Genomic DNA, 15,208 nt, shown 5'->3' with positions numbered 1-15,208 from the left:
GGAACACACCCTCTTTATTTTACACCTTAGGATTTTTTTAAGTAGCAGTGAATTTTGAATTGGAATAAAAATTTATTTATATCTGAAGCTAAGCATTACTAGCTAAAAATATTTTATATATATATTTTTTATACAAAAATGACAGTGTTATGCCAGAACTCAAGAGTTGCAGCATTAAAGCCATGTGTGTCACTTTGTCACTATCTAGCAGCGGAAGAACTCAATGGCTAAGAATCATTGTGGCAGCATAAACTATGAGAGGGATGATTTATCACTTGATAACAGTCTGGGAAACACAGTGTACTTTGCATGACACAGATACTATGATGTTACTGGTTTAAGAAAAAATACCCACTTTCTCAAAACCTTTTCTATGAACTATAAAATTTGCTACATATATGTTAATAAAATTAAAACCTTTTAATTAATACTTTTAAGTAAGTAAAATATATTTTACTTACTACTTACTTTACTTAGGTTCATTTGGTTATACGTTTATATACTACACATTTATATTCAAAAATGTTTGAATGAAAAAATTAAATTAAAAACAGCAGGAAGCAGTATGTTCTCCTTAATTCACATAAGAATTTGTGCACAATGTTAGAGGTACATTGAGTACTCTTGTATACTTTAGGGAGTTTGTGTTTTAGACTAAGATGTTTATGTGTTTCAGAAATGCAATGTGAGTATTATTTCCCTGTCACTACTGTATATGTAACCTATATGTCATTGCGCTTGGATCTTATTGGCGTGGTGCTTCAGGACTGGCGGTGTTTCATACAGGCGCTTTATTTAAAGTGTTTGTGTTTTCCTCTGTAACTGCCTCTCTCTTAAGAGCCGTTCATGATTCACCAGCCAGTCTGCGCTGTTTTTTTTATACCTTTGTGTTCTGATCGCCTCTCACTCGTGTTCCTCACCCAGCCCAGGCTCCCCCTCACCCCCCACCCCTTCGTCCCCCTCCTCTTCCCTCAGCTTCAGCATCTCAAAAGGCTACTGAGTGAGAATCGATGGCGCAGAGGCCCGCCTGACAGGACAATAAAACCCCACAAAGAAGCGGTGAGTTTTTTTCCTTCGCCTTTCAAGTTAGATCACGAAATGACAGGGTGATCGGCTCGTCATGCGGGAGTAGAAACATCAGCGCGTCTTATTCCAGCTGCCTTTTTGTTGCTACGAGGCGGCAGGCAGCCTCCTGGTACCCTTCCTCCAGAAACATCACTGGAATCCCTTCATTTAGCACTGACGCTCTCTGCATACTCATTCTATACCCTGTATTAGCTGCATCAAGTCGCGTCCTTTTAGCAATATCATATTTTAGAAAATAACAATGAAAACGGGTCACTTTCATTACATATACTGGGTCATTTAAAGCATGTGATATGAGCGGATTGCCGGGCTGAGGGTTCATTGTGCGCTGCGCCACGCAGTAACCAGTCTCTAATGCGGTTTGTGCTGTGTAAATAAAATGCGATGTAGTGCTGCTATTTTTGGAGGAGGTCTGGCTGTTTGAAAGCACCTCCCCTGTACAATCCAGAACTAGAGGTGAACCTTCTCGTTTTAATTAAAGCCGATCGCCGTGTACTGGCGTGTCCCCGTTCCGCCAAGACAGATGCCCACACTGTTTACATCCCATCCTGGAGAAAGACACAAACCGATCGCATGTCTACTTAGAATGTAGACTGGTGTCCAAATGTTCCCTCTCATACCACAAACCTCCTGAGACTAGTGTATTACAGCACGATTAGATCAGTTGACTTGTGTAAGTCATAATCCAAAATATTAAGATGGTTGATGGTCAATAATAAAACCAAGGCGTGGATATCATCTGCGTAGTAAACAGTCCCAAAAGGCGTCAGAAAAGATTCAGAGCTATGCCTTATTCGTAGCATTACCTTTTTTTAATGCTTAAGAAAAATGGTTCAAAAAAGCCAGCATAGAATTACAATATTAACATTCAAAAAAGGTTTTTTTTTTGTTTTTTTAAAAGCAATGTCATAGAATTAACAATTTAAGGTTGGAGATGAGCCATACAATTGTGAAGTTCCTGAAAATGTTTTTAGTTATGCCATAGAATTTTGATGCTTCAGGAATTTGTTCTTTAAAGGAGCCTTTACATTACAATTTAAACATGTATAACTAGTATGCATTATGATATAATACCCAGAACTTTACAATAAAATTACATTTAACAATACAGAAAAAAAGCTTTTAGATCTATGCCATTGAGTTACAATTTAAAGTTCAGAAAAGAGCTTTTACAATAAGGCAAAATAAATTTCATTTTAATGTTTCAGAAACATTCTAAAGAGCAATGCCAAAGAAAGAACCACTCAATGTGTTAAAACTGGATCTTAGAGCATTCTCTTTTATCTTTAGTGCAATGTAACAGACCCTTCAAGGTTCAAGAAATTGTTCTTTAGAGTAATGAACAGAAAATACAGAATTAGTTTTTTTTAACCATTGTCAAACAAGAAAGGAATGTTTTGGAGCAGAAAAAGCATTAAACCCTGCGGGGTAGTGAGCCTTTAAAATGGCTTTGAGAAACCTTGCTTTTGACTATTGTCTGGGATCCAGAAGTGGTTCTTTAAAATAATGCTAGCCAAAATCCAGCACAGTTTTGTAATACCCAAGCTCAAACACTAATTTATGAGTGTGTTATAGGTAAGGTAGAAAAATCACCAAAATATGCAGGACTATGGCTCTTGTGCACCGTATACCTCAGTGGGTAGCACTGTCGTCTCACAGCAAGAAGGTCCTGGGTTCGATCCCCAGGTGGGGTGGTCCGGGTCCTTTCTGTGTGGAGTTTGCATGTTCTCCTCGTGTCTGTGTGGGTTTCCTCCGGGAGCTCCGGTTTCCTCCCACAGTCCAAAGACATGCAGGTGAGGTGAATTGGACATACAAAATTGTCCATGACTGTGTTTGACGTTAAAACTTGTGAACTGATGAATCTTGTCATGAAAGTAAAGTAAGTGTAAAACATGACATTAAAATCCTAATAAAACAAACAAACAAACAAACAATTGTATACCATAGTTGAATTCATTTTTGAAATTCATAGTTGAAAACAATTTCATTCAAGGCTCTAACAAAAGGGCATTTTAAGGTTTCAAGAACGGTTCTTTACAGCAATGCCATATTTCAACATGATAAAAAGTGTTTAAAAATGGCATAGAACTTAAGGTTCTTGCTTAGTAAAACTTTTCAAAGTTTCATAGTGATGCTATTAAAAAGTATTCAAAAATTACAAGACCAATGGCACTTTTCGGGTTTTAGAAATTGTTGTTTAAACCAATGCCAAAAGCCATAAGAACAATATCAACTATAGTCATTCAAAGTTCCAAAAATTGTGCTAGAGCTATGATATCAAAAAGCAATTTAAGGTTCCAAAATTGTCTTGTAAAGCAATGCTACAGAAGCAAAAATATTTCCTTAAAGAGATGTCATACTGCAAGGTCTTTCACAGCAGTGCCATAGAAGAGTGAGTATTGTCACAGAAGAATTTAAGACATAGTTCTTGGTGACACATACAATTGAGGGCAGGACTTTTATTTAACAGATCTACTGTATTACTATTATTAATATCTAATGCATGTTTTCTTTTGCAGTTTACTGTTATGTGCCTGCTATGGGAGGTAAGCCTCAGCCACCTGACCAACCAGGCCTGGTTTCAGTCTCTGATGTGTGGCCTATGAGACATCCACCCTCCCTCTTTCCCTGTACTCTTAATGGAGCCTACATCTTCTAAAGTAAGCTATTACCTAGTTCATACCAAGCTCAAAACCTACAACTTGGACAGGAAGTAATAAGTTAAAAAGCATTAGCCAGAAGCCGCTCAGGTGGCGCAGCGGTAAAAACACACGCTGCAACCAGAGCAGGGATCTTGAATACATCGTATCGAATCTCAGCTCTGCCTTACCGGCTAAAACTGAGCGGCTACATGAACAACGATTGGCCTGTTGTTCAGATGGGCTGGACTAAGCCGGATATGGGTCTCTCTCTGTCAGACTGGTGCAATTACGACCTCTGCTGGCTAATTAGAGGCGCCTACACAGAGATGAGGAAAGAGTGCTCTTAGGGTGTGTCTCTCCGTACACAACGCTAGGTGGCACAACACTCGTCAATGTGTTGGTGATAAGATGCATATGGCTTGCTGTCCACGTGTCGGGAGGGGGTGTGGGTTAGCTTCGATGTTCTCGGTCAGAGCAGGGATCGGCATAGGCGGAGAGGAAGCATGATGCAATTGGGCAATTGGATGCGCTAAAGGGGGAGAAAAAGGGGAGAAAAAAAAAAGCATTAGCCAGCCAATTTGCTTACAGAAAATTTATTTAGTTATTGTTTGTGACTTATACCTATACCAGGAGGTTAGGTGATTAATCCACATCCACTGCTAACAGGTGTAAAATTAATTGTTCACAACTTTGTGGTAACAGTTTAGGGAAGGCTTTTTATGTTTATACCCCTGTGCACAATGGTGACCAATTGTGACACAGTTGGATAGATTTGATGTAACATGAACATTAACGAACACCCTTGGAATTAATTTAAATGTTGATTGCAAGCCAGGCTTTCTTGGCCAACATCCTAAATTCTTTTTTGATAGACTGGAGACAAATTTCCAAAGAAACATTCCAAAATCTTGTGGAGAGCCTATTTAATTAAATATTTAATAAACAAACACTGACAGCAGAATGAATCACACTAAGGAGCTTCATGACTTTGAACATGACCTACTTTACAACAAATGTGTCAGTCCAATTGCTGCCCTGCTAGTCAACTGGAGGTCCTGTTGTAAGTATTTAAAAAAATATAAGCGCTTAATCATGTGTAACATGAGAATTAAAACACTAACTTCATTTCATTTTCATAAAGACATTTTACATAATTCCAGCTCTGCCTTACCGGTTCGAGGCTAAGTGGCTGTATGAGCAACGATTGGCCGGTTGCTCAGTTGGGGGGCGGGACAAAGAACCGGATGTGGGTCTCTCTCTGTCAGAATGCGATTACGACCTCTGCCGGCTAATTAGAGGTGCCTGCACAGAGATGAGGAAGATTGCCCTCAGGGTGTGTCTCTCCGCATGCAACGCTAGGTGGCACAACACATCAATGTGTGGGTGGCAGAAATGCATCCGGCTGCTGCCCATGTTTCGGAGGGGATATGGGTTAGCTTCGATCTCCTCGGTCAGGGCAGGGTTCGGCATAGACAGAGAGGAAGCACGATGCAAAGTGAACAATTGGATGCGCTATAGGGGGAGAAAAAGGGGGGAAAAAAAAAAAAAATCTCTTTAAGATTACTGTTTTCCTGTATAAATAGCAAGGACTATAAAACGTTTGACTGGCTTTGATCTTAACCTATGCTGAGGTCAATGTGCTTAATAAATTGTAAACAAAGTTATGAGTCAGCTCTTATTCAGTAATACTCTTAGGGATAAATAAACATGATTCCCTGTTTTCATTTTTCAAAATCTTGTGAAAAGCACTGGATGAAGATCAGTTATATAAGAAGTTAACTCCATATTAATGCCTATGATTTTAAATAATTGGGAGTTGTGTGTCCACACATGTTAGATCTCATTATGAATGTTAAAAACATATGAATAATATATTGACCCCTCATACCTCTGTCATTTAGTTGAAATGGAGGATGAAGATGGCACATGTTTACTTGATGTGCTGTGGTAAGTACTTTGATATTTTATTAGCTTGAATTATTAATGAATTACCAAGCTCTAAACATTCTGTCTATTCAGTGTTAACTATTTTATGACTTTTTGTATTACCAGTGACCCACAAGCCTTGAATGATTTCCTTCATGGGACAAAAGAGGTACTTTCTATCCTATCATCAAACAGAATGTTGGAGTAAACAAGTATTTAGTATTTTGCTTTTGTTATTTTATATACTTTAGTTACATATACACCGATCACCGATCAGCCATTGTTTCCACACACATTGTCTATTTTATCAGCTCCACTTACCATATAGGAGCACTTTGTAGTTCTACAATTACTGACTGTAGTCTGTCTGTTTTTCTGCATGCTTTGTTAGCCCCCTTTCATGCTGTTCTTCAAGGGTCTCGACTCCCCAGGACCACTACAGAGCGGGTATTACTTGGGTGGTGGATCATTCTCAGCACTGCAGTGACACTGACATGGTGGTGGTGTGTTAGTGTGAGTTGTGCTGGTATAAGCGGATAAGATAGAGTTTTTAAACACCTCACTGTCACTGCTGGACCGAAAATAGTCCACCAACCAAAAATGTGACCTGTGACCACTGATGTAGGTCTAGCAGATGACCAACTCAAACAGCCGCAATAGATGAGCGATCGTGTCTGACTTTACATCTACAAGGTGGACTAACTAGGTAGGAGTGTCTAACAGAGTGGACAGTGAGTGGACACGGTATTTAAAAACTCCAGCAGCGCTGCTGTGTCTGATCCACTCATACCAGCACAACACACACTAACACACCACCACCATATCAGTGTCACTGCAGTGCTGAGAATGATCCTCCACCCAAATAATACCTGCTCTGTGGTGGTCCTGTGGGGTTCCTGACCATTGAAGAACAGGGTGAAAGCAGGCTAAAAAGGTATGTGGAGAAACAGATGGACTACAGTCAGTAATTGTAGAACTTCAAAGTGCTTCTATATGGTAAGTGGAGCTGATAAAATGGATAGTGAGTGTAGAAACAAGGAGGTGGTTTTAATGTTATGGCTGATCGATGTACTGTATTCTCTTTTATTCAGCATAGACACACACATTGCTTTTTCACTTTTTACTTTTAAACCGAAGTACAAGTGTCGCATTCAAGGTTACAAGAGTCCTATTAATGTGCTTGCTATTCTTTAACCACCTAAAATGAGATTTGTCTGGAGTGCTTTTATCTACAGTGTATGTGCTTTTTTTAAACTTGTGCTTGTGTGTGATGTAAATAATAATTTACATATAGTTAGGGTGTGGTTTATTGCTTAATGTTAATTGTTGTTCCTGCTGTTTTCTGGTAGACCATCAACTCATTTTAATCGACAGCTGTACATATTGTACAATCTTGTCTTCTGTACATTTTTACTTGAAGATTATCAATTGTACTGACAAGGATGTTTAAGGTGTTTGCTACGGCTTAAGTGTTTACAATGTTGTTGATGAGAAATAGGAAGCTCTTTAACCTTTACTGTATTTGCTAATTGTTGTGTAAAATTCCAGAAACAGCAGTTTTATTAAAAAAACAACAACTTGATAATGCTTTACTGTACTATAAACTGTATTAAATAATAGTAAATAGTACATAGTTAGAATATGATCTGTTACTTTATTTATATAAACAAAGTAAATATGGTCAATCATTGCAAGTCCTCCCCTTCAATGAACCATCTACCTCCTTTCTGTTCAAACAGCTGCTGAGTGGAGACCTACTCATTAATTCCTCCTCTGGGGAGCCATCCCTGTTCACAGACACCCCGGTGAGTCTGCCACTCTTTCCCCATGGATGTCATAGTAGACTAAAAAGACTTCACCCCTGCTTTAGCTTACTCACCTTTATGTCTGCCTGTTTGTTTCAAAGCTACCAGCTGGTAATTTAATTACTACTTAGAATGACAAAAGTGGGATTGTACAAAAAACTAACAACAGCTAGTTTTTATTTTATCTCCCTGTCACAAGACATCTACATCTATCCATATCAACGTAATAATTGCTCTTTTTCTTTCACCTTCGTAGAGTCCTGTCTCTCTGTTGGCAGATGATTCTGGCTCTCATGACATGCCCATATCAGGCTGTGTGGACCTTTCCTTCCTGGATGAGGCCTTGCTGGCTTCACCAGCAGGAGAAGATTCAGAAGAAGTACAAGATGATCCCAAAGTCCAGTCAGAGGTGGCACAGCAACAGGAAGAGGAGGAGGAGACATGCGACATCCTGCAGCAGAGTCTTCAGGAGGCTGACATCACTGAGCACACACTAGCTTTAGAGGCAGGTCTTGCCCAGTCTGGCGAAAGCCTCTCAATTTACCCATCGGGTATGTCTTCAACATCACCTACATATATGGCCAAACCTATGAGCATCTCTGGGGTCACAACACTGCCCAGGGACACCCAAATTGCAGTGGAGCCTCCTCAGCCATCTCTGTTAGCAGTGGGACCAGGATGTCCCTCTCTTAAACCTGCAGCACCCCAGTTAATGGGACTCTTACCTGGTAATGTATTTCCTGCACCTCCCTCTGAAGCATCCTTCTCCCTAAGCCGTGCGCAGGGTTCTGGAATGATCATCCACAAAACCCTGCCAGGTATTACATTGAGCCCTGCCATTAGGACCACAGCTCCTCCAGAGATCATACTGCAGAGGACTCCGTTGCCCATCCAGCCCAAGATGGCAGTCAGCATCCAACCTAGATTGGTGCAAATAAGTCCAAAACCATCAGATCAGAAATCCTCCCCAGGACTTGCTTTTATTCCACCAGTCACATCACAGAACATCTTACTGTCCTCTCCTGTGAGCTCTAGGCAGGCTATTCCATCACCTTCCTCAGCTACACTCAACAAGCCTGTGAGTCTCCAGCTAGTCAACCAGGGAGGCTCCATTGTCATTCAGCCCCAGGGTCTGTTTCAGGGTCAAAGCCACTTCATTCTGCCTAGCCAAAGCTCTGTAACCCAGTCTGCAAGTGCTGTCAGGCCCCTTCTCAGCACAACAAGCAATCAAATTCCAAGCGGAGCCCCTCTGGCAGGACAGCTTGTTGACGGCTCACAGATTGTAACAGTACGCCCCAGGCAACTGAATTTTAGTCCCGTGTTTACCACTCCAACTGGGCAGCTCACACTCAGACAGGGAACTCTTCTGTCCGGACCAGTGCAGCTTCAGTCAGCACCTCCTACCGTCTTCCAGATGCCGGCACAGCTAACGGGGGCCTACCCACCTCAAGCACAAGGGCAGCATGGTGGTGTTGTTCACAGCCCTTCATTAGGGAAGCAGATCACCTTGATCAACAGTTCTGGTGTGCTTGCCCCTGATATGACCTCCATATCAATTGTAAACGGTCCATCAGTGGTGCAAAGCCTGCCCTTTCTGTCCCGGGCACAGAGACCTTTGGCCAGAGGCCCTGAAGAGCAGCTAAGTCTTCCACAGACCCCAGTGCTTTTGCTGCCGGAAAGAGCAGCAGCAGATAAAAAAGAAGCAAGTGAGCAACTCCAAAGTATCTTACAAGTGAGTTTCCTTTTTGTTTTATTTTTAATTTTTTCTTGTTCCATTTGTCAAGTGCCTCAAAAATACCACTCCTGAGCATGGCTGGATAATATTTAATGCTTGTGTCCTTAATTGTTTCAGCAGTGTACAGTGTCTCCTTCAGCCCCAGCACAACCCACTGTTGCTCAAATCCACACACATCCTTCTCCAGTTATCACTCTTCTGCAAACACCACCACAGAGCACTCTTGCCACTGAGCCTGGTGCATTGTTGTCCAGAAACTTACCAAAAGCTGCTGAGGGAGGCCATACCCCAATAAATGAAGTCCTCACACACCACTCCATACAAGTAAACCAAATTGTATTTTCATTTAGGTTTAGAATATATTTTAGACAACCAAAATTATATATATAACGTATAATATTTGTTCTCAAAGGAAGCTTCTGCTGAATCCCTGGACAGCCACATCTCTCCTGCTGTTAGCGAGTCTGAGGCTTCACCCACAGCACTGGTCGTGTGTCCACCATCTGAGGTTCTCTCTGTGCTATCAGAGTGTGGAGGGATCCCCACCCCAGTGCATTCTGGATCAGAGCACGGTGATATGCTGGCTTCACCACCCTTACCCCAGTACTCTGGGAGCACCCCCTCCACCATGTTCCCTACACCTCCACTCTCAGACAGACAGCTGACTGCGCCATCTGCATTTGTAGTTCAGACTGCAAACATGCATCTGAACGAGGAAACTGTGCTTTGCATGAGTCCTTCTTCTACTCCCGAAAATATATTTGCATCTGAGAATCAGCATTTACCCATCCATGTATCTACCACCATCGATGGAACACTGGAGTCTGGCCTGAATGAAGCCCAGCAGCACATGCAGCAAACAAGTAAGTTTGGTCTACAGTTCCTAAGCTAGTGGTTATGTCTTAAATAGTGTCTGTTGGAAAAGATGGCTGGGAGATGTTTCCACATGCTTCCAGATTTTCTGTTTGGGCGATAGGGCAGTTTGAGATTTTTTAGATTGCCAGCACTGAAGATTAAAACAATTAAAGCAATTTGAAGAAAACAGCAACTGGTTGCAATGCACCTTCTGACCTGGGGATGAACAAAGTGAGAAAATGACTCAACCTACAAACAAATGATGGCTTTAAGGCAGATGTAACAGGATCCAAGTTCCATCTTTGACTCATAAATCCATAGTATACTATCCCAAAAGTTTTGGAGGTCAGCTAAATTTTTTTGGCAAATGCAAGACAAGTCTTTGTGTTCTTTTTGGTCAGCAGCACCTTGTAACTCTTCCATTAATGCCATTTTTTTCTCACTAATCTAGTCGTGTCCAATTACCCTGAGTGCGTCCTCTATACTGATTCGACCCTTCACCGCTGACTGAGGACGCCTCTCACCTGACATACGCCCCCTCCGGCACGTAGTCAGTACAGACTGCATTTTTCACCTGCACGAGTCGAGTTCATACACTGACGAGCACTGTGTATGGAGGGTCACACCCCCATCAGCATTATTCCTCAGCCCTGTGCAGGCGGCATCAGTTGCACCAGTTATGAGGACCTATGATCCGACTTTTTTACCCTCTAACCCTGAACAACAGCCAATCGTTGTTCATGCTGCCACCCAGCCCAGTTGGAAAGGCAGAGCTGAGATTCGATACGATGTATTCAAAACCCCAACTCTGGTGCGCTAGCGTACTTTACCGCTGCACCACCTGAGTGGCCCTCCATTAATGCCATTTCTTACCTTAACTAAGGCTACTGAGGCCTGCAGTTCTTTGGATGTTCATCTGGGTTTTTTTTTTGACCTCCTAGATGAGTCGTTGGTGCATTTTGGTGAAATTCTGGAAGCCCAGCCACTCCTGGGAAATTTTTCCACGGTTCCCAAAATTTTCCATTTATGGATAATGGCTCTCACTGTGGTTCGCTGCAATCCCTGAGGTTCAGCAATAGCTTTGTAAGCTTTTCCAGAGTAGTAAACTGTAATGACCTGGTTTTTGGTTTGGACTTTGGTTATGTATTTGATTAATTACTGAGCCAATACTGGATATAAGAGAAGCATGAGTTACAAAGACTGCTTAACTTTCATAGAAACATTGATTAAATGTAGATCTATGGGAAAGATTTTAGTTTAGCACCTAATTAGTAAGAGTGATGCTAATTAGTTAATGCGGTAAGCAGAGAAAACAAAAAAGCATCTGTTCACTAGATAATTGAGATTATCACTAAAAATCAATCAACAAAAGGTCATTCTGAGCGTTTCTGAGGTTCTGTTTCTAGTCTGCAGACTTTCTTGGCCAGCAATGGTGTAGTGCACATAGCAGAGGAATTTAGCAAAAGGAAATAGGAAATGACGGATGAAAATGGTCACCTTCAAAATGCCAGTGCCCCTATTAAAAAGCCATAAAGGGTTAAATGGTTTGAAGAGTATGCAAATGTAGCCTGTGCACCTACCAGATCTCAGCCTGTGGGACATTTTAAACTGTTGTGTTCAGCAATACTCATCTTTAAAAATCCCAGCCAGCATCATACCATGGCTCATGTGATATGGATGGTTTACAGATGATGGCGCTTTCTTTCTACCGTCCACATTAGAATTCGGAGACCCTGGTTTAGCGGCTGAGAGTGAAGTTATCTCACTGGACCTACAGGAGAATCATGAGGTCTTGACATCCCAGGATGCACAAATTCAGGCTCTGATCCAGGTGACAATGCAGGATACTTAAAATGCTTGTTAATTACCGAGAACATCTTATGACAAAATAAAATGCTCATGGACTGTACATGAAATTTTGTTTAGAAGTTGTGTTTGCTTGCTTCCTGTTCTTCTCTAGGTGCCATCTGTCAGTGTGAAAACAAGTGAAAGACTCACTCCAGCAATGAGGCAGCACAGGTCAGTGAATGTTCTCTAACTTAGACAAAACATCAATTATTAAGCCAAAGCTGGAGAAAGTTCACTTCCTTTTTTGGTTAACGTATCTCTTGCGTGTGCATGCGTGTGATTTACAGGGTCCAGCAGCAGCTTTATTCAGACCACAACGCTGTTCTTAATCCACACACTTATTCACAGTTCATTTCACTAGAGGACGCTGTGAGAAACCTGTTACCCTACCATACCTGCTCCAGAGCCCTACCCAGCCAAGCTGACCTCATATCAGGTAAGACTTAGGTCAAACTCTTATGTTTTAATTTAAAATAGTGCATTGTTTTCATTTTAAAGACTTTGCACTGGATTTTAATGGGTAGTCTCATCTGTCTCTGTAGTGGACAAGCAGTTTGAGAACGCATCATCACTCCTGCTAAAACATACTACAGATATGCTAAACAAGTACAGGCAACTATTACTGACAGAGACCCAGGTAAGTAAGAGCTTACATTATATGATCAAAAGTATATGTTGGCTATCTGGTATAAATTGGAACATTAATTGCAGTCTGTGTTCCATTTTATCCCAGATGTGCTTAATCAAAGTGTCAGACATCACCAATAATATTGATGATATTTAAAAGAAGCCTTCACCAGCTGTAAGAAACCTTGAGGTTCTGTTTGATTCCTCACTCATCTTCGAGTCTTACATTAACTCTCTCAGCATCTCTGCGTTTTTCCATCTTCATAACTTTGCCTAGCTGTGGCCATTACTTACTACCAGTGATGTCAAAACAGTGGATCAGGCACATCCAACTCTGCAGCAATAGTGCTCACTTACAGCAAAAAAGCTGCCTAGATCACCCCTACTCTTAACCAGCTGCACTGGCTTCTGGTTACGTTGTGTATCAAAACCAAAATATTGCTCATTACATTTAAAGCCCAACATGGTCTAGCCTGGCATATCTTAGGGAGCTTTTGCATCCCTACATACCTCTTGCACACTTAAGTCCTCTGGTGGCAAGAGGCACTATACCTATATATCCTTACTTATAAGTGTTGATACTGGTTAGTTATACCTGATAAATCAGTAACACTGTACATAACAGTGGTCATCATTGATCTGTACAGCAAGATAGTCCGTCAGCAGAGATGGTGATGCTGGAGCGGTTATTCCTACAGTCAGAGAGAGTCCTGCTCAGTGAGGAGAGACGCAGAGCCAGGGGAGATCCAGGTAAGCTCTGTTACTCTTCTTATAAACTCTGTTACATAAGCCAGTCCGAATATTTATTCTTTTCGCTTAATACATATTACCCAAACAGAAAACCCTAGTAAGTAATGGAAAATGCTGTGGAAAACATAACAGGGCAGTGGTAGCTCAGGTTCTGGACTATTGACCAGAAGGTTGCCGCTGTTGGGCAAAGCCCTAAGCAAGGTCCTTTACTTTAAATTGCTTGCATTGTATTGACCCCTAAATGCCATTTCACAGTTCAAACCAGGGGTTCTCAACCTTTGGGTATGTATTTTACAAGCTGTCATGCAGTCTGTTACTGTGATCGGTATCATAAACTACCTTTTTTGCTTCTATGACATGCCTTTTACTATAATAAAGACATTATGAGCCAAAGAATGTGGCCACCCCTCTTAATGAATGTGTTTAACCCAAACTGATTGCTAACAGTATTAAATGAGTTATATATAATAAATCATATGCTTCCTTATTTGGGGCAACAATTTGGAAAAGACCCTTACTTGTTCCAGCATGACTGCTGCACTGTTGATAAAGCGAGGTCCATAAAGACATGGTTTGATGAGATTGGTGAAGAGGAACTTCTGAGCTCTGACCTCAACTCCACTGAACACCTTTAAGCCTTCTTGTCCAACATTAGAGGTTAAGCCAACAAAGCAGTTTAACTGAAAGGGCAGAACTTTGCTCAATTAGATTTTACCTTAGGCCAAATTCTCACAGAGCAAATACCAACTGATGACCTCTCTTTTTGTGACCCACTGTGACCCAGTTTACAAAAAGAGAACCACTGGTTTAAACCTTTTCATTTCTTCTGGTGTAAAGCACTTTTAAACTAAGCAAAATGTAATTTTTCATATCATTTAACAGATTCCTTCCTCATGACCTTGCACAAAGCGTCATTGCACCGCAGCATGTTGCCTTCGTGCCAAGCTGATTCCTCTACGAGTCCTCCATCACCCCCTGCTTGGGCCTTACACTCAGATCGTCCTCCAGGTCTTAAAACATATCGCTCCAGGAGCAGAGGGGCATTGCGACTCACTATCAAACAAGAGTCTGGATCTCGCAAAGTCGTTCATAACTCTGCCTGTGATGAGCCACAAGCTCCAACCGGACATAAACGCAATTCGGACGGGCATCTGATTAACGGTGAGGAAAACAGACATGAAAAACAGGAAACGCTTAACCCACCCTTACTCAGTCCTACAGAGACGAGCTTGGAGCATAAGGCAGCAGTGAGGCGATCTCACACCGTCATGGACAAAAACAGGACAGCCTGTGAATCTATAGAAAAGTCCGAGCACAAATTTGATAGCGCAGCTGGTTTGTTACCAGATGTGCATCCAACAGAGAGTAAAAGAACCAAACTGGATATTTCAGATGCATTGGTGGATGAAAGTGGGCTCAGTGAGCATTTGCAGAGTGCCATCGACAGCATTCTGGAGCTGCAGCGACTGCAGGGACCAGCGACTCATCTCAAACCCAAACTGCAGCCGAGCAGTGCACTGGAGCAGGACATCAGCTGTGTTCTGGAGGGAGAATTGTAACCCAGAGAGAATCTGCTGAACAAATACAAGTGCCGCTTTCACCAGAGGGAGATTCAGCATTCACTCTCCCACAGCTGAGTAACTTACACTGTCCAACATCCACAGACATGACATTTCTTAATTTGTTCATTTATAATCTAAGAAGGTTTATCGTTAGGCTACGTTCACAAGGGCATTTTTGGCATCAATCAAAAAATTTGCTAGCAAGCAACACTGTTTTGTTTGCACTTACCCGTGTAACAAAACGTTATTTATTTAACTAATACGGCTTTTAAATGAACTGTTACTTCTTTAAAACGCTGTTAGCTTAGGTCTGTGAGGAGACAAAACTGACAACATACCCTGGAGCGTCTATACCGGGGTGTCCAAACTCGG

At 41.6% G+C, this 15,208-nt stretch overlaps 1 protein-coding gene across 1 annotated transcript; it reads left to right on the top strand.

Annotated features, from left to right (window-relative positions):
• The first annotated feature begins 1,031 nt into the window (after nt 1-1,031).
• On the top strand, nt 1,032-14,833 carry si:ch211-168d23.3 (BRD4-interacting chromatin-remodeling complex-associated protein). The gene is made up of 14 exons (XM_063008005.1): nt 1,032-1,059; nt 3,606-3,632; nt 5,630-5,675; nt 5,781-5,823; nt 7,394-7,459; nt 7,716-9,191; nt 9,312-9,518; nt 9,607-10,057; nt 11,771-11,880; nt 12,010-12,068; nt 12,185-12,333; nt 12,440-12,534; nt 13,172-13,274; nt 14,157-14,833. Exons 2-14 carry the CDS (start codon nt 3,626-3,628, stop codon nt 14,831-14,833), a joined length of 3,489 nt encoding a protein of 1,162 aa, XP_062864075.1. The 5' UTR covers nt 1,032-1,059; nt 3,606-3,625.
• The last annotated feature ends 375 nt before the right edge of the window (nt 14,834-15,208 follow it).

The sequence above is a fragment of the Trichomycterus rosablanca genome, chromosome 13 (assembly GCF_030014385.1).
Source record: "Trichomycterus rosablanca isolate fTriRos1 chromosome 13, fTriRos1.hap1, whole genome shotgun sequence".
Taxonomy (NCBI): Eukaryota; Metazoa; Chordata; class Actinopteri; order Siluriformes; family Trichomycteridae; genus Trichomycterus; species Trichomycterus rosablanca.
The sequence above is the reverse complement of the archived record's forward strand: the minus strand, read 5'-3'. Positions and strand labels throughout refer to the sequence as shown.